This window comes from Coregonus lavaretus (genome assembly GCF_964263955.1).
Source record: "Coregonus lavaretus genome assembly, chromosome: 3".
NCBI lineage: Eukaryota > Metazoa > Chordata > Actinopteri > Salmoniformes > Salmonidae > Coregonus > Coregonus lavaretus.
Genome location: NC_139990.1, coordinates 25,539,953 through 25,564,584, shown reverse-complemented (window position 1 = coordinate 25,564,584; position 24,632 = coordinate 25,539,953). Strand labels below are relative to the sequence as shown.

At 43.6% G+C, this 24,632-nt stretch overlaps 1 protein-coding gene and 1 pseudogene across 7 annotated transcripts; both read left to right on the top strand.

The window, feature by feature from the left end:
• The first annotated feature begins 586 nt into the window (after positions 1-586).
• On the top strand, positions 587-16,221 carry LOC311124199 (bromodomain-containing protein 2-like). Of its 6 annotated transcripts, none has more exons than XM_084158268.1 (12): positions 587-2,717; positions 6,021-6,327; positions 6,652-6,789; positions 7,135-7,282; positions 7,608-7,807; positions 8,055-8,528; positions 8,850-8,978; positions 9,108-9,320; positions 9,766-10,028; positions 10,171-10,496; positions 10,737-10,862; positions 14,267-16,221. In XM_084158268.1, the coding sequence occupies exons 1-12, from the start codon at positions 2,686-2,688 to the stop codon at positions 14,386-14,388; spliced, it is 2,478 nt and encodes an 825-aa protein (XP_084014394.1). In that variant the 5' UTR covers positions 587-2,685; the 3' UTR covers positions 14,389-16,221. The 6 variants fall into 6 exon arrangements, with proteins under 6 accessions (XP_084014394.1, XP_084014395.1, XP_084014393.1 ...); XM_084158269.1 differs by having other exon boundaries at positions 10,734-10,862; positions 14,270-16,221; XM_084158267.1 differs by having other exon boundaries at positions 10,734-10,862.
• Positions 16,222-21,054: 4,833 nt separating this feature from the next.
• Positions 21,055-24,425, top strand: LOC311106871 (estradiol 17-beta-dehydrogenase 8-like; annotated as a pseudogene). The gene is made up of 6 exons (XR_014615253.1): positions 21,055-21,620; positions 22,591-22,676; positions 22,784-22,869; positions 23,977-24,049; positions 24,175-24,217; positions 24,334-24,425. The product of XR_014615253.1 is annotated as an estradiol 17-beta-dehydrogenase 8-like (transcript).
• Positions 24,426-24,632: the final 207 nt, after the last annotated feature.

Here is a 24,632-nt window from a genome sequence, read left to right as displayed (position 1 = left end):
TCAGAATATCCCCTAAATGGGACAGTGTGAGGCGCATAGGCCTACTGACCTGATATGCTATATACATTTGAGGTTGCGGCAAGATAACAATGAACATTTCTTTGTAGTTTGGATATTAAATAAATTCCCAATATACTATATGATCATTGCACTTGTGTCTTAAACAACTACCCACAATCACAATCCTTTTTCCACAATTATATAACGTTTAGCCTACTGTTACTTGAACTCTAATCTTCTTTCAAACATTTTATTTTACATTTTCAATACATTACAAATACTAATCTTCTGATAATAATCATAAAAGCTGAAGGTAGATCTAGGATCAGATACCATCCCTAGGTCCTAACGAAACCTCTCTGCCTTCTCGAAATGGAAAACTGACCTTAGAACAGAGTCTACTCTGTGTAGAGGCAATATCCGGCTCTCCACTGGCTCGCCCATATTTTACGCATGCGCAGCAGCTTGCTTTTGGCGTCGCAGTGGAAGCCACTATGCTGGCAACCAAAATATGAACTTTGTCAAGAGAAGACCCGCAGTTATAACAAATATAAGGGTCGTGTCGATGCTGGAAATGTATATTGTCTGCTTGCATGGATTACTGCAGGTTTGTAGAGGAAACGTGTCAATCGATATTTCGATCAAGCCAAGACGCACCACGTGGTTTGGGTTTGTCCAATTGGAGCAGCGATTTGATACCCGAAACTATGCCCTTTGTCTGGATTTCTCCAAGTTATCAACAATATGGTCGAATTAACTTTTATATAGCAACATGCGGAGAAAGGATATGATTTGTAACCGCAAGACGACAATTTCTGGATACATCAATTTCTGTTTTTTCCTGGAGCAGTGAGTGTGCGCTACAAGTTTTTGGCAAACATTGCGCCATGAGTTTATTCATCACATGACTTCCCTTCCCCCACCTCAAAGAATGATGAAGAAGTCGGACATGTTTGAGGGAAATGTGTTGGGAAAAAAAAGTATCGTGGTGGAGGACAAGGATAATTTTGAAGGAAAGTTTTACTCTGCATAATGGATTTACAAATTGAGATTTTTAATAGTTTATTTTTATGTAACCATGGGAATCAATTAGCAAAATATTTTTGTTAGTATTTATTCAAGATTAAGATACAGATATTATTTTATGGTTTAATTCAAGTTTCATTGTATTTAGAGGCTTTCAAATGTATACTTTTTGTCCATGTATATTGAAAATCGCGAGGATTTAGTCGAGTGACATTGAAGAGAACGTGTAACCTTGGTGTGGGGGATGGGTATTATCATTAGGGAACCATTTTGTACAGCTTTTAAAACTACCCTTACGAGTTTTTCTTTTTGTCGAAGGTTGGCATTGTGCTGATAATTCAGTCTAGTTTGTTGCACGTGGACTTGGTCGAATGAGTATATTTTGTTATGAAAGGACATGTTTGGGGATTTAGTTGTCTAAATGGAGATATAACGAGCTAGTTTGGGTTTTCTCTGGGCAGCTCATGTTGAAGATTGTAAGGTTTATAGTTACGTGTTCAAATCGTGAATGCGGCCTACTTGGGTGTTATTGAAGTTGAGCAACTTTGCCCTAAAATTCTTTAAACAGATGCGACCTTTGCTTGAAGTGCCTGTTTTATAGTAATTCTTAAGTGGTTGTGTAATCCCAAATTCTTATCTGATTTGATAACCATTTCAGCACGAGTTGAGAAATGCTGTGTCATTCAATAGAGGGTAATTTCCTTTGCCACTTCAGCTTAGGGTTGACGTTTGCCTTACCTCAGCTTCAGTGTGCGTTAAGCTATTTTATCCATCAACTGTTGAACTATTAGTATTTCAGGCCTTGGTTGAGTTCCTTAATATTAGTAGGCCTAGGTCAATGGTAGCCTCTTTTGTAGTCATCCTGGTAAATATGTACCTAGGTCAGACAGCACGTGGATCTTACTTGGTACAAGAGTGGTTTGAAACTAGGCGTTATGATCATCGCCCTTTTGATCCAACGCAGGGAGTGGTATTTCTTGTACATTTTGTGACTCATTGTATGCAGTCAAGCTCGTGCGCACTTCAAGATGGCGCTCCATCAACACTTGGGAAGGACCAAAATGCGGCTACTCGGAGATAAATGTGGTTTTAAGCGCTCGGCCTACGTTTGGCATCTGATAGATACGTGTGACCGAACTCGCTAACCAATGGCTTGCTTAATTTTTACTCAAAGTTCGCGCTAGAGTTTCAGCGACCAATCATTATCGTTGCTTTGCCCACGCTGACGTAATGTCATTTGATAAGCGAAAGGGCGGGTTGTTGGATGTCGCATTTCGTGGAATAGTACGTAAAACAACCAATCAGAAAGTATACATTTTGAGTGCTGGGAGGTCTGGCCAGAAATATAGCGAATTTAGTTTGATTGACAATAACAATATGCGAATAGGTTGGAGGGAAAGCTTATAGGATAACAAATGGTGTTTGGGGGTGTGTTTACTCTGGCTGACGTGTTCAACCGCGAATAGAAAATCGCGGGGCGTAGTCTTAAATTCCCTATCCAATAGAATGCATGGTTGGTCTATAAATTGTCGGGCATAGACGTTAGATGCCATTTCGCTGAAGCAGTGATCAGTTGGAATCAGAGCGGGGGCTGGAGGAAAGGACGGGCAAAGCAGGAACTTAAATATTGGTATTTAAACAGAATCCGGATCCATCGTGATGGAGACGGCCATAAACCCGCCCCATGACAGGTACCGATCGGAACAATTGACTTTAAGTTTGCGATCTGAGAAGATATTGTTGTTGCATTAGGATTATTATTCACTTATAAACAGATGCTTTCTGATTACCGACATGTACAACCAAGACTGCTCAGTCGGCATAGAGCGTTTGTATATTTTTGCAACAAAAAACAATATATTGGGCAATTGTCATGATATGACCACTCGTCAATCTGCAAAAAATGACAATTATTTGGGACGCCAGTCTTTTAAATCGTACTACACCGACGCCATCTTCCCAGCGTCTCGGCTAGCTAGTCTTTGCCGTAGAAGTATTGCCTAGCCTATCTCTGGCATGATAACAAGCGAACTAACTTTAGTTGGTGATATCGCTCAAATGGATTTACACGAGCATAACTATCTTTCGCTATGTGTTTATTTTATCTTCCTGTTGGTTAGCTAACTGTTAGTGGCTGGGTGAATGTTAGCATGTTAGCTAAGTTCTTTCACAATGTGATTGTTTGGTGGGTACAGTTCTATAAATGCTCGCTAGCTGGCTACCATGCCATGGGATAAGCTTTCTGTGTCAGTTAAGTTAGCTAACTTACGACTACTAACTAGCAGACGGTCATAGGTTTTTTTTTTTGCAGGGAAGTCTCCTTTGTTAGGTAGTTATTTTCCGTTAACTCGAAGTTGGCAAAAGTAGCATAATCATGATTGTTTTCCTTACGTTAGCCATTGAAAGCTCTTCGAGTAAAAGTCAACTAGCTGCAGTGTATTGTTAATCACAGAACACAGTACTTGCTAACGTTAACAAGCTAATGTGTAACTAGCTATTTGGAGAGTCTCGTTCTCGTATTTGGATGGGGAATGATATGTTTGTCAAACAGTGTGGTAAACGTTACATTTCATGTCAGCATTACGGTTATGGATAGTGTTGATTTAGTCATCCTATAATTTCAGTCTAACGCCGGGGCCATGCAATGGTATTTTTTTTAATCAGCGCGTGCAAGTCATGTATCTTAAATGTTGGATGGGAATCGATTCTCGTCAGTTTCCTTGCAGTGGTCTCCGTCTACATTTTAGTCATTTTAGTCATTTAGCAGACGCTCTTATCCAGAGCGACTTACAGTGAGTGCATACATTGTCATACTGGCTCCCCGTGGGAAACGAACCCACAACCTTGGCGTTGCAAGCGCCATGCTCTACCAACTGAGCTACACGGGGCCACTCACCAAACCTGCAAAATATTAAGACCTCTACTTTGTAAACATTCAAGTAAAATGTAAAGTAGGTAGATGTTGACAAACCTGTTACAACAGGCCTGAACATCGTTTTTAATCTGACAGCGATATAACTGCTCACATAAATAAGACACATTTAGTGACCTAGTCTTGTGCAAAGTTTTCAGTGGTTAGTAAAGTCTTCCCTTTCACCCACATTTTATTTTTTAAAGGAAATGTAGCTCATGTGCAATTATAACTTATATTGATGTTTTTGTTGCTGACAAGTGTCAGTGACATGTGTTATGTATTTGAAAGTTTTTTACTTTTATAATAAAGTACATTAAATGTCAAATGCGTTTTCCAACTTGTATCATTGAATAACAGCTGATATTAAGCTATGCGTAGAAGGGAGGGGTTATCTGTGATTTGGATTGGTCAGCATAGGGTACAAAACCCACACTGTCTTCAAGAAACTCTGAAACCGTCTTCATTTTGTAGAATTGGTAACAAAACAAGTCACGACAGTATGACTTCCACATTGGTAACGTAAAGGGCACTGTCTGCAGCAGTTATTTGTTTGTGTTCCTGTCAAGGTAAGCTACAGGTGATTATTAAATTCTGGTAAAGTAGTCTCTGGTGTTCACGTATGAGGAAGATACAACTCAACTGATCTAGTCCTGAATGAATGGGTTATGTGGACTTAGCTTACAGTATGGAATGGTTGGTAATGGGCTCTTGATATTCACTTGAACAGAAAACGTATGATTTTAGGGAATCTAATCAGCCAAATGAACCAAAAATATAAAAATTGGTCAGTTCATCTTTAGAATTTGAGTAGTGGGGATTGACAGTAAACATTCGACCCCCACTTTCCTGTCTTTGGAAGACCAGGCCCCGTTCCCTATAGTCTGATGTTAGCACGACAAGACGTCACCCAGTTGCATCACTGACAACCTTTCCATCATGTTTCTTAGCTTGTCCCTATAGAGAACATTGTTCATTCTTGGAAACAATTATGAAGAGATCATCAAGAGTATTTGTCCATAAGTGGCTTCTAATTGCTAACAAACAGTGCACCTTTCAATACTTATTCAACTATGTACACAAACAGTTAATGATTCATGATTTCCATTAAAACATATACACATTGTATCTGTATAACAATGCTATATGCACAAACCACAATTGACTGCAGACTAGGACTTATACTTTGTGTGTATTGTTGGTGGGGGGGTAGGGCCTAGTTACCATGGTTATAACCTACCATCCAATTTGTTAGCTTCGTTGCCAGGGAGACATAAGAGAAATGCACAGTTAAAAGCATGCAGGTGTTGACTTTCCCCTTTTCTGTAACATTGCTCCCCTTGAAGCCTCTGGGTGTATAATGCCAATGGTCACTGCATTCCATTAAATCAACCGTTTCAATTAACAGGCTGCTTGTATGTAACATGTTATGTCACTATGTTCAGTATGAGTATCACTGTTGCTGTTTGTGTCCAGCCAGGCTCTTATCACAGTTTCAACAGATAACACTGTTTCCATTGAGACCACTTCTAACCAACATATTATCAGCCAGGGGCACTAAAACATAGACAACACAAAGGATTCATCATTCAAAGGGTCTATGGTGCAACAATTGAAACTGCTGCTCAAAACTAAATCTACCCCTACATCCTTGTTATGGTGTATTGCATAAGCTTTTTGGCTACTTGGTGAACCCCACAAATGCCTGCTTGGGGCAAGCTGTCCAATAACTCCTGAAACCACACCCAGATTCCAGTGTAAGCTTGTTGTATATATCATATTTTCTACAGCCCGTGACAGTACCGGTAGTCTGGCTAATCCTCTAGTTTCTGTCATTGCCGATGAGGCAGTTGTGATTCAAAGCTCAATTGAAACGGAAACATGGTGAGAGGGGGCATTACTCACGATGTTTTTTGCTAGCCTGTCCTCATTTAAGATGTTTAGAGTGGGCTAGCTAAGTTGAAGGCTTGCTCTACGAGGGCTGCTGTGTCACATATCCCATACCTTCTCCTTTCTCCACCTCTCCATTCTTCTCTATGCCCCACTGCTCTATGCTTATTCCCTCCTCCCTTTCCGTCAACAGCTCCCTGGGCGGGGTCGACGTAGGCCTGCAGGGCGGCATGGCGCTGGAGCAGGGCCCGCCGGGCCCCGGCAAGCGCATCCGGAAACCGTCACTGCTGTTCGAGGGATTCGAGGGCCCGCCGTTGCTCCCCCATGGGCAAGCTCCCCCCTCTGGGTCGCCACGGCCCCTAGTGCCCGACACGAACCGGCAGGGCCGTGCCACCAACCAGCTGCAGTTCCTCCAGAAAGCCATGATGAAGTACCTGTGGAGGCACCACTTCGCATGGCCCTTCCATGAGCCTGTGGATGCCTCCAAGCTCAGCCTGCCTGTGAGTGTCGCTGCAAGCCACTGTTCCAGAGAGCCCAGTCACATTGTACTTTAGCCAAACAAAGGCGGACAGCGGATATTTATAGATAGATATTAAAATAGTGATATTTAATCCTATTTGCATATTAGGATGTCACAGTTGTCAGAACCAACCATAAAACTAAGGTTTTTAGAATATTGTTATGTTAGGTTGGGAAATTTGAAAGTTTTATAAAAGCTTTTCATTCAAGCTTACAGACAATACAGTGCTGAATAGGCCTAGAGAGCTCAGTTTATTTATTATTAGTACAGCAGCATTAAGTAAACTTGCTCCTCTCTGCCTCAGGACTATCACAAGATCATCAAACAGCCCATGGACATGGGGACCATCAAGAGGCGGCTGGAGAGCAACTACTACCGCAGCGCCAGCGAGTGCATGCAGGACTTCAACACCATGTTCACCAACTGCTACATCTACAACAAGGTGTGTGTGTGTGTGTGTGTGTGTGTGAGACAAATACTGTAACCACAGTTAACATTTTCACTGTCATAAATGAGCCTTTGACCAACTGCGGCTACTGGCTGGACACTAGAGGGAGTCAAAACGCCATTTGAGTTTAAAAGCTCAACATTGGATTATCTATTTATATTTGACATCTCTGGAAACTGTCAGAGATATGTCAATAATAAACACAATCTTATAAACTGTCTAAATATATAATCTTTCTGATAGACATTTAGGATGATCTCACATCCTATTTTGAGAAGTTATATGCCCTACATGTAATCTCCAGCCGGGTAAAGCTTTTCCATGGTGATTGTCTCCCAGCCAACAGATGATATTGTTCTGATGGCCCAGTCCCTGGAGAAGGCTTTCCTTCAGAAGGTTGCCCAGATGCCCCAGGAGGAAATAGAACTGCCCCCTCCTCCCCCACGGGGCAAACCGGGCAAGCCAGGCAAAGGACGCAGGGCCACAGGTGAGCATGAGGGGGTTTGTGTGATTATGTTTGTGAATGGTTTTTGAGAGTGATTATTTTGGGGAAATGTGTTCTGTCAGATAATGTGAATATGAATCATATCTATGTGTATATCTAGATATCTATATGTCATATAATATGGCATTTAGCAGATGTTTTTATCCAAAGCGACTTAGTGATGCATACATTTTTCTTATGGGTGGCTCCAGTGGGAATCAAACCCACAATCCTTGGTGTTGCAAGCGCCATGCTTTACCAACTGAGCCACACAGGACCACATTAATATGTATAATTTCCCATGCGTAAACAACTTTTTTTTCTTCAGTTGCCTCAGTACCAGGAGGAGTGACGACTGCTCACCAGGTCCCGGCAGTGTCCCAGTCCGCGTACTCTCCCCCCACGCCGGACACCCCAGAGTCGCTGCTCTCCACCCCCCCACAGACACTTCTGGCCAAGAGCCTACCTCCCACCCTCCACAGTACTCCTGCTATGCTAGGCTTACCTCCCACACAGCCAACAGCCAAGGTAAGGCCAGCAGGCCATACATGAATTCTGTCTGTGCAGTGTTCACTTACCCCTAAACTACGCTGTTGAAACATACAATTTACCTGATGGCCTTGCAACTGTTTGTGCTACTTTAAAGTACCTACTGCAACAATGTTAGGCGGCAATTGGTGACATCGTTGTTTACTATTTTATTTCTTGGCCCATTATCCGAAATGGCAAGGTTTTCAGCCAATGACAAGAGCCCCTGTGTCTCTGTCTTCAACAGAAAAAGGGAGTGAAGCGGAAAGCGGACACCACCACTCCCACCACCATGGCCATGCCCATCACCGTGGGCGTTGGCGGGATTGGCATGGGCATGGTCGGCGGGCCCGACTCCCCATTGACACTCACCTCGCTGGTGGTAGGCCAAGGCCTGGGGCTCGGCATGGGGATGGGTATTAGTGTGGGCCGTGGCAGAGGCATGGCGGGCGCCAAAGCACCTGCAGGGAGGCGGGGAGTCAGCGGGCGCCCTATCAAGCCCCCGAAGAAGGACCTGCCGGATTCTGTGCAGCTCCAACCGGTGCGACGCGGCAAACTGGGCCAGCAGCTCCGGTACTGCAATGGGATTCTCAAAGAGCTGCTGTCCAAGAAACACGCGGCTTACGCCTGGCCCTTTTACAAACCAGTGGACGCCTCCATGCTGGGCCTACACGACTACCATGACATCATCAAGCAGCCCATGGACCTCAGCACCATCAAGGTACATGCCTCACCACCACAGGAGGTTGGTGGCACATTAATTGGGGAGGACGGGCTTGTGGTAATGACTGGAGCGGAATCAGTGGAATGGTATCAAATACATCAAACGTGGGTTCCGGGTGTTTGATTCCATTAGTTTTGTTCTGGCCATTACTATGAGCCGTCCTCCCCTCAGTAGCCTCCTGTGCTCACCACACAGCCTGTTTGTAATCCTTAGACAATGGACCCTATGTAGGGCTGTAGATCACAGCTTCATCAAGCACCATAAAGGTAGACTGTCAGTAATTATGTGACGTTAACCTCCTCAACTCTCCCTCTGCAGAGGAAAATGGACAGTCGAGAGTACAGGGACGCCCAGCAGTTTGCTGGTGACGTGAGGATAATGTACTCAAACTGCTACAAGTACAACCCCCCAGACCATGACGTGGTAGCCATGGCACGCAAACTACAGGTGCGAGTCAACACATTTTACGCATCGAGATATGTATTTTCTTGGCTGAGTTTTTATGCCCTTGAACAGTAGTATCGTACAGCTGAATGGACATGAGTGCACTGATCTGATATCTTCCTCTCTGTCCAGGACGTCTTTGAGTTCTGCTTTGCCAAGATGCCTGACGAGCCTGCGGCCCCTCCTGCTTCCATGGGCGGGCACTCCTCATCTTCATCTTCCTCCTCTTCCTCGTCTGAGAGCGACCCCAGCAGCGAGAGTGAGAGCGATAGCAGCCCCAGCTCGGACAGCGAGGAGGAGCGAGCACACCGCCTGGCCGAGCTGCAGGAACAGGTGTGTACACAGGTAGACTGACCCAGCCCTGCGCCCACCGTAACACAACACACACTTAGCACCAGGGACACATCAATATTCACACTGCATACATTCTATTACATCACTACATTACATTTTAGTCATTTATCAGACACTCTTATCCAGAGCGACTACAGTTAGTGCATTCATCTTAAGCCAGCTAGATGAGACAACCAAATATCTCAGTTGTAGTAAATACAGTTTTCTTCAATAAAGTAGTTATCAGCAAGGGCAGGTTATTTTTAATATAATAACCTGTTTAATATAATAAAACTGTATTTACTACATCTGAGATATGTGGTTGTCTCATCTAGCTGGCTTAAGATGAATGCTCTACGTCATGAAAATGTTTTTTTACTAAAGTATTTCTGTCAACCTGAGCTGGATGTGGTTGCCACAACGGTCACTGACCATGTTCTCTCCACGGTCCCATCAGCTGAAAGCAGTTCATGAGCAGCTGGCAGCACTCTCCCAGGGCCCCATCGTCAAGCCTAAGAGGAAGAAAGATAAGAAGGACAAGAAGAAGAAGAAGAAGAAGACGGAGAAGCATCGGGGAAGCCGGGTACCAGTCGAAGAGGATATACCCATCCGGCCGCCCAAAACGCCCAAGGTCACCAAGATGCCGAAGACACCCAAGAGTAGCAAAGGGGGTTCCACACAGGGCAAGAGGAGCACTGGCAAGAAGAGCAACAAGAGCAAGTGAGTGCTCTCTTCTGGCAAGCGGTGTCTATCAATTTCAACATCTCTCTGTCATGATATGATTTTATTGTCTCCATACTATAACCATTCCCAAAAAGTATTCCTTCAGAATTTAATCATTAAATCACACTTTCACCCTCAGGTCTTCCAAGAAGTCGCAGGCAGTGACGCTCAGCATGCACCAGATGAGCGCTGCCGCCATGCTCCCCCACTACGACTCCGAGGAGGAGGACGAGGTGTCGCCCATGAGCTACGACGAGAAGCGCCAGCTCAGCCTGGACATCAACAAACTGCCCGGGGAGAAGCTGGGCCGTGTGGTTCACATCATCCAGGCGCGCGAGCCTTCGCTGCGCGACACCAACCCAGAGGAGATCGAGATAGACTTTGAGACACTCAAGCCGTCCACGCTGCGCGAGCTGGAACGCTACGTCATGACCTGCCTCCGCAAGAAGCCTCGCAAACCCTATGGTAAGGGAGCTTTCCTGTGTAGTTCCAGACCTTTTCCAAATGTTCTCTGGTCCCTGTTAAGTGTCCTGGATGGGCGCAACCATGGGGCTTTTCTGTCCCCATTTCGGTCAAATGTCATACAAATTTCCCCTGTTCCCAATGGTTTCACTGGGTAGCATTATAGTGACTTAGTCTCGGTTTGTTGGATCAGTTGGTGAATGCAGACATTGCATCATCCCCTGGTCTCCTTTCTGTTAGTAGGGAAGAAAGGTGGAGCAGGTAAGTCCCGGGAGGAGCTGGCTCTGGAGAAGCAGTTGGAACTGGAGCAGAGGTTGCTGGACGTCAGTGGGCAGCTGAACTCTGGCAAGAAGCCCCAGAAAACCAAAGGTGAGTCCGAATAAATTTGCATCAGTGCCCACAGAATAGACACAGCAGAAATGACAACTACCCTGAACAAAAATACACTGCTCAAAAAAATAAAGGGAACACTTAAACAACACAATGTAACTCCAAGTCAATCACACTTCTGTGAAATCAAACTGTCCACTTAGGAAGCAACACTGATTTACAATAAATGTCACATGCTGTTGTGCAAATGGAATAGACAACAGGTGGAAATTATAGGCAATTAGCAAGACACCCCCAATAAAGGAGTGGTTTTGCAGGTGGTGACCACAGACAACTTCTCAGTACCTATGCTTCCTGGCTGATGTTTTGGTCACTTTTGAATGCTGGCGGTGCTTTCACTCTAGTGGTAGCATGAGACGGAGTCTACAACCCACACAAGTGGCTCAGGTAGTGCAGCTCATCCAGGATGGCACATCAATGCGAGCTGTGGCAAGAAGGTTTGCTGTGTCTGTCAGCGTAGTGTCCAGAGCATGGGGGCGCTACCAGGAGACAGGCCAGTACATCAGGAGACGTGGAGGAGGCCGTAGGAGGGCAACTGTGCATGTGTCTGTTCAAACGGTCAGAAACAGACTCCATGAGGGTGGTATGAGGGCTCGACGTCCACAGGTGGGGGTTGTGCTTACAGCCCAACACCGTGCAGGACGTTTGGCATTTGCCAGAGAACACCAAGATTGGCAAATCGCCACTGGTGCCCTGTGCTCTTCACAGATGAAAGCAGGTTCACACTGAGCACGTGACAGAGTCTGGAGACGCCGTGGAGAACGTTCTGCTGCCTGCAACATCCTCCAGCATGACCGGTTTGGCGGTGGGTCAGTCATGGTGTGGGGTGGTATTTCTTTGGGGGGCCGCACAGCCCTCCATGTGCTCGCCAGAGGTAGCCTGACTGCCATTAGGTACCGAGATGAGATCCTCAGACCCCTTGTGAGACCATATGCTGGTGCGGTTGGCCCTGGGTTCCTCCTAATGCAAGACAATGCTAGACCTCATGTGGCTGGAGTGTGTCAGCAGTTCATGCAAGAGGAAGGCATTGATGCTATGGACTGGCCCGCCCGTTCCCCAGACCTAAATCCAATTGAGCACATCTGGGACATCATGTCTCGCTCCATCCACCAACGCCACGTTGCACCACAGACTGTCCAGGAGTTGGCGGATGCTTTAGTCCAGGTCTGGGAGGAGATCCCTCAGGAGACCATCCACCACCTCATCAGGAGCATGCCCAGGCGTTGTAGGGAGGTCATACAGGCACGTGGAGGCCACACACACTACTGAGCCTAATTTTGACTTGTTTTAAGGACATTACATCAAAGTTGGATCAGCCTGTAGTGTGGTTTTCCACTTTAATTTTGAGGGTGACTCCAAATCCAGACCTCCATGGGTTGACAAATTTGATTTCCATTGATCATTTTTGTGTGATTTTGTTGTCAGCACATTCAACTATGTAAAGAAACAAGTATTTAATAAGATTATTTCATTCATTCAGATCTAGGATGTGTTATTTTAGTGTTCCCTTTTATTTTTTTGAGCAGTGTATTTAAGTGCCTTTGAACGGGGTATAGTAGTAGGTGCCAGGCACACTGGTTTGAGTGTGTCAAGAACTGCAACGCTGCTGGGTTTTTCATGCTCAACAGTTTCTTGTGTTTATCAAGAATGGTCCACCACCCAAAGGGTATCCAGCCAACTTGACACAACTATGGGAAGCTTTGGAGTCAACATGGGACAGCATCCTTTTGGAATGCTTTCGACACCTTGTAGAGTCCATGCCCTGTTTGCCCTCAGGCTTTTTTGAGGGCAAAAAGGGTGCAACTCAATATTAGTAAGGTGTTCCTAATGTTTTGTACACTCAGTGTATGTATATCCAAGAAGAAACGCTGGACTGTTCTGGAGTGGCCAGCGAAGAGTCCAGATCTGAACCACATCCAAAACCTATGACAAGATCTGAAAACAAGTAAAATACAAAAAGACCCGCACACTGTTAAAGCTCCCAATTCACCGCTCTATTGACAAAGATTATTTAATTCATTCAGATCTAGGATGTGTTATTTTAGTGTTCCCTTTATTTTTTTGAGCAGTGTATAAACGCAACATGTAAAGTGTTGGTCCCATGTTTCGTGAGCTGAAATAAAAGATACCTGAAATTTTCAATAAGCACAAAAAGCCTATTTCTCTAAAAAAAATTTACACAGATTTGTTTATATCCCTGTTAGTGAGCATTTCTCCTTTGCCAAGATAATCCATCCACCTGACATGTGTGGCATATCAAGAAGCTGATTAAACAGCATGATCATTACACAGGTGCTGGGGACAATAAAAGGCCACTCTAAAATGTGCAGTTTTGTCACAACGCCACAGATGTCTCAAGTTTTTAGGGACCGTGCAATTGGCATGCTGAATGCAGAAATGTCCACCAGAGCTGTTGTCAGAGAATGTAATGTTCATTTCTCTACCATAAAGCCGCCTCCAATGTCGTTTTAGAGAATTTAGCAGTACGTCCAACCGGCCTCACAACCGCAGACCACGTTTATGGCGTCGTGTGGGCGAGCGGTTTGCTGATGTCAACGTTGTGAACAGAGTGCCTCGTGGTGGTGGGGTTATGGTATGGGCAGGCATAAGCTACAGACAACGAACACAATTGCATTTTATCGATGGCAATTTGAATGCATAGAGATACCGTGACGAGATCCTGAGGCCCATTGTAATGCCATTCATTCGCCGCCATCACCTCATGTTTCAGCATGATAATGCACGGCCCCATGTCACAAGGATCTGTACACAATTCCTGGAAGCTGAAACTGTCCCAGTTCTTCCATGGCCTGCATACTCACCAGACATGTTTGGGATGCTCTGGATCAACGTGTATGACAGCATGTTCCAGTTTCCACCAATATCCAGCAACTTCGCACAGCCATTGAAGAGGAGTGGGACAACATTCCACAGGCCACAATCAACAGCCTGATCAACTCTATGCGAAGGAGATGTCTCACTGCATGAGGCAAATGATGGTCACACCAGATTCTGGCTGGTTTTCTGATCCACGCCCCTACTTAAAAAAAAAAGTGAAATCCATAGATCAGGGCCTAATTTATTTATTTCAATTGACTGATTTCCTTATATGAACTGTAACTTGGTAAAATCTTTGAAATTGTTGCTTTTTATATTTTTGTTCAGAATACTTTCAGATCATTCACAGAGAACTACAAGCCAAAATGTAGTTAAAGATGGCTGGCTCAAGACATTTTCTCTAACATATGGCCCTGTCCACCTACATAGTATGTCATGAAAACGTTATGAAAGAGATCAGCTCAGGTCTTTGCAAAATATGTGGGTTGTCTTCTCAACATTATATTCCAAGTATTTGACCTTGTGTGTATCGGTCTATCTCTCAGCAGAGAAGCCCAGTGCAGTGGAGCCCCACGCTGTAGCGTCTCGCCTCAGCGCCAGCAGCTCAAGCTCAGACTCTTCCTCCTCTTCTTCCTCGTCCTCCTCTGACACCAGTGACTCGGACTGAACGCTCCAGTGGGATGGGCGTTGAGCCCGCGAACCCCAGACAGGGCAGGACTGGCAACAGAGCTGCAGGCGGGTCAGACTATAGTCAGAACTGACCCGGAATTAAGAAAGATATCCAGACCCAACAGAAAGAGTGGATGGAGAGAGACTGGGTTGTTTCATTGCTCTAGAAACCTAGAGGGTTGACAGAGATGATGCGTTGTCTCATAGGAAAAAGAGCAGATGGCAGGATCTCTACTGGCTCTGGAAAGATGGAAGGATCTCTACTGGCTCTAGAAAGATGGCAGGATCTCTACAGACTCTAGAAAGATGGCAGGATCTCTACAGGCTCTAGAAAGATCGCAGGAAAGCTGGAAGGATCTCTACTGGCTCTAGAAAGATGGCAGGATCTCTACAGGCTCTATAAAGATGGCAGGATCTCTACAGGCTGTAGAAAGCAAGGAGGATAGATGGTCCAGAACTCTGGGATCATCTCGTACTACATAATTCTCTCCACGCTGTGTGTATATACTGTGTACAAATATATAAATATATATTTTTCTTTTATAAAGAAGAATTTTAAGGAATCCCCAAATGTGGGGAGAAAGTAAAGGTGTTTGTTTTTATGACAAGGAGTTAGAAGGTAAAGTGTGTGTGTGAGAGAGAGTGTGTGTGTGTGGGGCACGGCCTCGCACAGTAAACACAGCCCTGCTTAGTTTCTCATCTTGTTGATGCAGGCATTTGAAAGAATTCTGCATTGTAAAGCACCTTGGTTCAGTATACATGTATGAAATGCACACATGAAGAAACTGAAGAGCATCAAGACTGTGCAACATACGCATGTACTTCTACAGCTTGAGAGGGGTGTCCATGGTATATAAATGGTTTAAGCAAACTAACTTTTTCCTACGTTTCACTCTGTTTTTTACGTGTTTCTATCTTGTGATCAATCTGCAAATAAATTGTGAGGACATCTCTCCACTCACCATTACCCACACGCAAACATATTCTTCCCTTGTTTTGTTCTGTCAATTGGATATGTCCAGGATTTGTCAAATGAAGTCTACAGACTACTGAAATGGTCACGTCGTTCTCCCAAGACATTTGAACTTGCATGGGTAGTGTACAATGACTAGATTATGAGACTTCACCTTTTTTTTTATTTCACATTGATAGATGGTATCTTAGTAAGGTTCAGTGAGGCGCTGACATGCCTTCCTTGTGTCCCCCAGATCTGTTTGCCATACCAATGATTTGTGGCACAAAACCACACTATTTATTTAACTAGTCCTTTTAACCTTTTGGCAGCTGAATGTTTTTTCTTCTTCAATTTAGCTAAATCTGGTTTCGGAAGAAGATTGTAGTGACCATTTCCTTGCTCATAGTGCGTTTAGCAGAAGTGGTATATGTACTTCATGATTCGGAGGAACTAAACTGATTTTGTGATTTTAGGTAAGAATCAAGCTCTTTTTTTTTTATAATCGTTTGAGAATTTAGAATTTGTATGTGTGTGATAAGTTATTTATTTTCTGGAGATTTGAGTGGACACTGAGACCAAATCCTAATTGCATTTACTTGAAGGCAATTGAGAAAGTTTGGATATTGGTAATAATGACAAACTAATCAAACAAAAATGTTAAGGAGAAAAGGCACAACTGAAAAAAGTGTACATTTTACAGTCACACAACTTTGGAGCATGTTTCTACCACTGATGTTTTTTGTTTTGATTTTGTTCTCTTACAGTCATGTTCTTTGACCCCTACAATTGTGAGTGGTTTTTTCTTGTTCTGTTTATTTTCTAAGATAGAAAACTTGACTGAACTGTCTGACTACAAATAAAGAGAGAGATCTTTAACACTCTGTCTGTTTTGATCAATACAGTGGGTCCATGTAATGATTCAAAGGGGGGATGATAAGCAGTCACTCTTATTAGTGATAATTGTTTTCAACAGTGTTGAAAGTTCTTGCCATGAGGACTTTGGGATCACTAGATGGCAGCATTCGGTGAAAAAACAAATGTGTGCCAGCCTATTCTCATATGTCTGCGATCAGAAGACAAAAGTGAATGTACTCTGTGGACACCCCTTCAAATGAGTGGATTCGGCTATTTCAGCCACACCCGTTGCTGCCAGGTGTATAAAATTGAGCACACCGCCATGCAATCTCCATAGACAAACATTGCCAGTAGAATTGCCTTGCTGAAGAGCTCAGTGACTTTCAACGTGGCACTGTCATAGGATGCCATCTTTCCAACAAGTCAGTTTGTAAAATTTCTGCCCTGCTAGAGCTGCCACGGTCAACTGTAAGTGCTGTTATTATGAAGTGGAAACGTCTAGGAGCAACAACTGCTCAGCCGCGAAATGGTATGCTGCACAAGCTCACAGAACAGGACCACCGAGTGCTGAAGCGCGTAGCATGTAAAAATATTCTGTCCTCGATTGCAACACTCACTACAAAGTTCCAAACTGTTCGTAGGGAGCTTCATGAAATGGGTTTCCATGGTTGAGCAGCCGTACACAAGCCAAAGATCACCATGCGCAATGCCAAGCATTGGCTGGAGTGGTGTAAAGCTTGCCGCCATTGGACTCGGGAGCAGTGGAAACGTGTTCAATGGAGTGATGAATCACGTTTTACCATCGCAGTCTGACGGACAAATCTGGGTTTGGCGGATGCATAGTGGCAACTGTAAAGTTTGGTGGAGGAGGAATAATGGTCTGGGGCTGTTTTTCATGGTTCGGGCTAGGCCCCTTAGTTCCAGTGAAGGGAAATCTTAACCCTACAGCATACAATGACATTCTAGACGATTCTGTACTCCAAACTTTGTGGCAACAGTTTGGGGAAGGTCCTGTTTCAGCATTACAATGCCCCCGTGCACCAAGCGAGGTCCATACAGAAATGGTTTGTCGAGATCGGTGTGGAAGAACTTGACTGGCCTGCACAGAGCCCTGACCTCAACCCCATCTAACACCTTTGGGATGAATTGGAACGTCGACTGCGAGCCAGGCCTAATCGCCAAACATCAGTGTCCGACCTCACTAATGCTCTTGTGGCTGAATGGAAGCATGTCCCCGCAGCAATGTTCCAACATCTAGTAGAAAGCCTTCCCAGAGGAGTGGAGGCTGTTATAGCAGAAAAGAGGGGACCAACTCCATATTAATGCCCATGATTTTGGAATGAGATGTTCGACGAGCAGGTGTCCACATACTTTTGGTCATGTGTATGTCTGGCAGTTTCAATAAGGGAACATGTTCGAGACTCCGATGTGAGTAAATGGGCTATAGTAGATGTTGGCAGTAACTTGCATAAAGCAGCACAAAGCAGGATTTGCCAGCCGGTCTGGCCTGATGTAAGATCTGAGAAGCCTCTGGAACGTAGGGAGGAAAGGGAAGTGTAGAACTGTGGAGAAAACTGTGTTCTTTAGAGGACTTTCAGAGAAACCTGTTTTTTCTAATTTTTTGATTTCCAATGTACTTGGAACACACACAGCATTGTCTAACAACTCCAGCAGTCAACTATTCCACTTCTATGAGTGACAAGTGAATGGTAATTAACATGTTATTAATTGAACCACTCTGCATTTTATATCCCATTTTCCCACATATTTGCCAAGGTTGAACAGAGCACACAGAGAGGTCCTCAATGTATTCACAATCCTCCAACTCCTGTACCATGATGTACCCATCTAAAAGACAGAGAAAACAACACCTCAACCTCAGCAGAGTGCTCTGTCATGCTCAACTACTTAGTACATTAGAGTGTGTAGGTGGTCATGATAGAGCGTTTTGCTGAGGTTGAGGTGTAGCTTGCTCTGTCTTTTAAAGGGGTATATCATGTTACAGGAGTTGGAAGATATTGGTTAAGAGAAATTTGAGCGTTTTATCGTAAATACATGGTGTTATTTGGACTCTACCTTGGGGCAAATTTGTTCAGCATAAAGAAAGACACCTATATAAAAAGTTTCAAGTCTCTAGGTCAAATGGAGCGACAGATATGAGGGTTTAAGTGAGACTGCTTATAACAGAGACCCCTATAGGCCAATTGGTGCCATTCTTTTTGACCAAGTTACTTTTTGTGCCAAATTAGAAAAAAAGTTACCAATCTATGCTTTATTTGACTATTTAAATTAGTTATTTGACCATGTCAAGAAAAAATAAACAAGAACGATTCAGACAATAACAATAGGTGTTCACAGCTTCGCGTTGCTTAGAACCCTTTAAAATCTAAAAATATTTGCAGACCATCTGCAGTACCCCCGTAAACCGCGGGCCACTGATATATGGCCACTGATATATTGCTTTGTCTGAATGTTTGTGCCTAGGTTAAAATATAGGATTATTTCTGTATTACCTGCTGCAATTAAAGTATAAAGAGCAATAGTAATGACGTATTTTTGCAGGCACTAACTCTGCCATGGCTCGTTGGCCAAAGCCTATGGGGATATGAATAGGGATTTTTGGAGGGTTTTGGGGGGATAAACTCCGAAAATAAGGTCTGTGGTAAAGACAAGCTTAGGGGATCTTATATGTTTTATTCTATGAGATCATCTTCATCAGCTAACGTCACTTTTGGTGTTTTTGAAGCATTTATGTAATCAAAACAAGCACATAAAAGGTCATGTTAACTGTTACTGATATTATTGCATTGAACAAAACGTATAAGATCTCCTAAGCCTGTGTTCTCCTAACCCCATTCATTTCCCCCATAAGAATGGCTGAACGAACCAGAGGAAACTCTTTTCCCCTTTTTAGGACTATAATAAGAAGCCTCATACTACAAGCTGGCGAGTCACAGAGATGAGAGGAAAAGATGGCGGAAGCTGATGTGGTTTGTGAATCTAATGGCGGTACAATCAAGGAGAATTTGAATATTGTCCAAAATAATGGAAAACGGAGCAAAGTAGTGTACAGTGGTGAGAATGTCCCAGCGTATCTTGTAGGAGTACGGTTTGTTAATGAGGAGCAGTTGATCTGATTACCAATCTTGAAGAATCCCTTACAAAAAAAAGATTGCAGTTTTGAAACTTTGCAGTAACTGCAGTCGACTGGTATTTTGGACGCAGTAATTGCAGAATAACTGCAGTTATACTGCACTCTAACTGCAGTTACACTGCAAAATTACTGCAGTAAAAAAAACTTCTTTTGGACGCAGTATTTGCTGAATACTGCATTTATACTGCACTTTAACTGCAGTTATACTGCATTGTACTGCAGATATACTGTACTCTGACTGCTATCTTTTTTCTTAAGGGATACATTTGAGATATCCACATGGGTGGAGAGAGTGCTGGGTAAAGTGAAGGCTGATTCACTTCGGATTAATCGTGCGGTGAATGATGAAAAAGTGAAGAGTATCTGTTATTTTATTTTTTTATATGGAGTCTCTCCCTACTCAAGTGCAGTCAAAGTATTTATCCCTAGACCAATGCAGTGTGATCACTGTAAAGCTTTTGGATATGTTTCAAGTGTTTGCAGAATTGTGGATTCGGCAGAGCGGTTCCTGGGACTGAAATATTTCTCGGCGGAGGAGTTTCATGGAGAGCCAGAAAGGGAGATATGGAGATTTGGTTTGGATTTGTCAATGTACTATTTTTACTTGGGTGGATTAAGTTAGTTTTCCCTATCACGTATGGATTTTATTTTCACCTTGTTTTTTCAACCCGTACAGTTGGCGGCGGCAAAATACACCTTTTTGGGTTGTAGTCCGCCATAAAACCAACAGAAGAAGAGTCACAAGAAGGGTCACAAGTGTCACAGAGATACGAGCTTGAACAAAACCTGTCCTGTGGCTCCATCTCCTGGATCAAGAGAGAACGACTCAATTTTCAACAACAATCATCATGGCGGCCACCACGCGACTCATTAAGGTTGACAGTTGTCACGGGTTAGTGTCGTCTTTCAGGTCTCGATGGCCTTTATATGCAACTTAATACATATGTAAGATAGGTAAATATAACTGCAGTTCTCTGTAGGAAATTAGGGTAGATGTGCGTATCTAGGCGCACTAGCTAGTAGTTGTTGTAGCTAACCCTTGGGCTAGTTGTTGGGCATCAATTATATATATTTCTGTTGCAATGCAAGATTGTAGCTAACGTTCTTTGTAACCTTGCAACATTCTAACATTGTTTCAACTAAACTACATCACTGTTACAGTGTATCATCTACAGACATTTTTGATCATGTTTGCTTTGAAAATGTGTTTTTCTGTCCTGTGGTATGTCAAGAGCAACATAGCAAACTCATTTGGTTATGAAACCTTAATGACAATATTCCATTTAAGTTAACTTTAACATACACATTCATTTTCTTTAGAGTAGGCCATTTTTATTCGACAAAAATGCATTTGTCTTTACCTTTACCAGATGAGACAGCTGTGTCACTCTCATTGGGTCAAAGGTGAAAACAACAATTTTGCCCTACAAGAATCTTCACTCAGGTGACAAAGCAAGCTAGAAAGAATACCCTCCCTGCTTGTAGGCGACCAAGCGTCAGTCCTTTATTATAGACCTAATTTACAGAACTTCCAAGTTAGTGGTATAGAGCCCTCTTTGCCTGCAGTGAGCTGCAGCAGATTGCCTCCTACATTTCTGCACTACTCATTGTCTACAGGAGGGGGCAGCGGGATTGGCCGAGCCGTATACCAGCGATTTGCCTCCGAGGGTGCCACATTACATTTTTACATTTGAGTCATTTAGCAGACGCTCTAATCCAGAGCGACTTACAGTTAGTGAGTGCATACATTATTTTTTCATACTGGCCCCCCGTGTCACATCAGCAAGGAGTCAGCCAATAAGACCCTCGGCAGCCTGAACCATATGACGGCTGCTGTGTGAGTGATTAACTCATAAACAATGTGCTGTGATATCCTCCTGCAGTGTCGGGACTTCCAGGCTCCCTCAGTATGTGTGAACGCTGCAGGTATCACATTTACATTTTAGTCATTTAGCAGACGCTCTTATCCAGAGCGACTTACAGTTAGTGAGTGCATACATTTTTTTTGTATTTTTCATACTGGCCCCCCGTGGGAATCGAACCCACAACCCTGGCGTTGCAAACGCCATGCTCTACCAACTGAGCTACATCCCTGCCGGCCATTCCCTCCCTTACCCTGGACAACGGGCCAATTGTGCGCCGCCCCATGGGTCTCCCGGGCGCGGCCGGCTACGACAGACCACTGCGCCACTCGGGCGTACATGATGAGTTCCTCCTGAAAATGGATGACGAGGACTTTGACAAGGTTATCCAAGTCAACCTAAAGGTATTACCCTTTGTTCTTATTGTCCTGACCACAATCTATTTATACTGAACAAAAATATAAACGCAACATGCAACAATTTCTACGATTTTACTGTGTTATAGTTCATAGAAGGAAATCAGTCAATTGAAATAAATTCATTAGGCACCAATCTATGGATTTCACATGACTGGGCAGGGGCGCAGCCATGGAAGGGCCTGGGAGGGCATAGGCACACCCACTGGGGAGCCAGGCCCAGCCAATCAGAATGAGTTTTTCCCCACAAAAGGGCTTTATTACAGACAGAAATACTCCTCAGCACACCCCCTCCCCCTCCTAGATGATCCCACAGGTGAAAAAGCCGAATATGGAGGTCCTGGGCTAGCGTGGTTACACATGGTCTGCGGTTGTGAGGCCGGTTGGATGTACTGCCAAATTCTCTAAAACAACGTTGGAGGCGGCTTATGGTAGAGAAAGTAACATTACATTATCTAGAAACAGCTCTGGTGGAAATTGCTCGCTCCGTCAAAAATGTAGACATCTGTGGCATTGTGTTGTGTGACAAAACTCCACATTTTAGAGTGGCCTTTTATTGTCCCCAGCACAAGGTGCACCTGTGTAATGATCATGCTGTTTAATCCGTTTCTTGGTATGCCACACATGTCAGGTGGATGGATTATCTTGGCAAAGGAGAAATGCTCACTAACAGGGATGTAAACAAATTTGTGCACAACATTTGAGAGAAATTAGCTTTTTGTGCATATGAAACATGTCTGTGATCTTTTATTCAGCTCATGAAACATGGGACCAACATTTTACATGTTGCGTTTATATTTTTGTTTAGTGGAACAAAAGCGCAAGGGTTTTTAGGTTCAGTGACGTTTATGTTGATACACCGAAATCAGAGAGTTAAAATGTTGTTAAAATAAATAGTCTTTCCTACCCTCGTATTCTACAAATCCCTCCATCTTTCCCCCTTTTTTTTCTCTCTCAGGGTGCATTTCTCCTGTTGGAAAGGCTCTAGTTGCCAGTGGAGCTCCTAAAGGCTCCATCATTACTGTGGGTAGCATTGTGGGCAAGGCATCTTAACTATTGGCCCTCCAGGCATAGGTCATTAGCTTTCAACAGACTTACATTCATTCCATGCCATTCTTTAATGTTCTCTTTGTGTTTCTGGCTGTTACCAGGTGGGCAATATTGGACAGGTGAACTACTCTGCTTCCAAAGCAGGTGTGGAGAGCCTTACCAGAACTGCAGCCAAGGAGCTGAGCAGATGAGGCACACCTTGGTTGTGTTCATTTGGGCAAACCGTAGCAATTTTTTTTGCAACAGAAACAAAAATGAACATTTCGTATTATTCAAGTTGAGATGGTACCTACCCTTTTTGGTCTGTTTTCTTCTGTGTTGTGCCTACTGAACACGACCCTGCATTTGATTTCAACACCCCAAATTTGACCCATTCACCAATAGAGAGAAGATAAATAGGCTATAAACATTCTGTAGTGAGCAGGGCCCGGTTTCCCGATAACGAGTGTTTTAACAATCCATCGTTCCTACGGCTGAAGATGTAACATGCGTTTCCCAAAACACCAGGCAAAAAAACGTTTGCTAAGTGCGTCGTTGGAGCAGGTGTCGATATTGATAGGATCGAAGAAAGTCAGCGCTGCTCTCGGATCAGCTTTCTCCATTCAAATCTTACCTTAACATTAGAATTAGTCCACAATACTGACGATGGATCAGCTCCTAGAGATATATTATCACCTATATGGCTGCAAATATTGAGGCCGCTTATTGTAATGCTTACCCTATAATAACGTAATCAAAGATTTGGCACATCATTGCGCACATGTAACCATCATGAAATTACAGACAGTGTAGCCTACAATTAGCAAAATAGAACTAAATTAATTGAAATATATAGGCCCATTTAGCCTTTAAGTCTACTGTATGTTTTTAATGCAGTCATCTCGGTTTTCATTTGAAGCATCTTTTTATCCTTCGCTTGTTTGTAACAATTGCAAAGACATTGGCAACTTTGTAATTATAGTCAACTTCCTTCTGAAGTTAATGGCGGTTACAGAGAGACAGATAAACAGCTTGATTATATGTTTAGCAGAGATCTTCTGTGTTAAGTGACTCAGAAGGGGGCAAAAAAAGTATCCAATGACCACTTAGCTGTTCTATGAGTGGTCTGAGGCAGTCGGTAAATAACAAACATTTTCAAGTGCAACTTCAGGAACGATGGTTTTGGGAAACAGCTCGGAGATTTAACGATGCTCCTATGAAGGTTCTAATGAACTTAGCCTTAAGATGCGTTTGGGAAAGCGGGCCCAGGGTGGTTTGAAGTATGAATATTACCTACAACTGCTCTCTTCTCCAGATTTGGGATCAGGTGTAACTGTGTGTTACCAGGGTTCATAACCACACCCATGACTAATAAAGTGCCAGAGAAAGTAATCAGTCAGCTACAACTGAGTTCTCCTTTTATATCAGATATAGAAAGTTATCCCCTGAAATGTTGTTTTTGTATAGAAGTGTGTATTTAACTTGCTGTGCTTTGTTTTGTGCGTGTCTGCAGCTTACCTCCATGCTCTCACTGGATAGGATGGGAGAGCCTGCAGGTGAGAATACAGTGTACACAACCCTCTACGCTGTAGAGCACATCACAAATGCAGAACTCCGTACGCTTTATAGTCAAGTTAGAAGAACTAACCCTTCTCTCTCTCTCTGTGTATAGAGGTAGCTGATGTATGTGCCTTTCTGGCTTCAGAGGACTCTCGCTACATCACTGGAACCAGTATTGAAGTAACAGATAATGGACCCACCTGAAATACATTCAAATGATTGATTAATGTGTAACAGGAAATGCCTTTTACATTACCCATGCTGTCCTGTTAACAAAAATAATTATTTATCCTACTCACATTCAGGAGGCCTTTTAATTGGCTGAGACAACTTTCCATCATCCTCATGAAGACCAAAAAGGCAAGATCAATCTTGTTTTGTAATATGAACAGTGTAAATGGGATTGTGCAA

Bases quoted from the DNA above. Each gene is read 5' to 3' on its own strand.
- LOC311124199 (XM_084158267.1), top strand. From the start codon at position 2,686: ATGGAGACGGCCATAAACCCGCCCCATGACAG. The intron at 2,718-6,020 runs GTACCGATCGGA...TTCCGTCAACAG, and splicing joins ATAAACCCGCCCCATGACAG to CTCCCTGGGCGGGGTCGACG. The intron at 6,328-6,651 runs GTGAGTGTCGCT...TCTCTGCCTCAG, and splicing joins CCTCCAAGCTCAGCCTGCCT to GACTATCACAAGATCATCAA.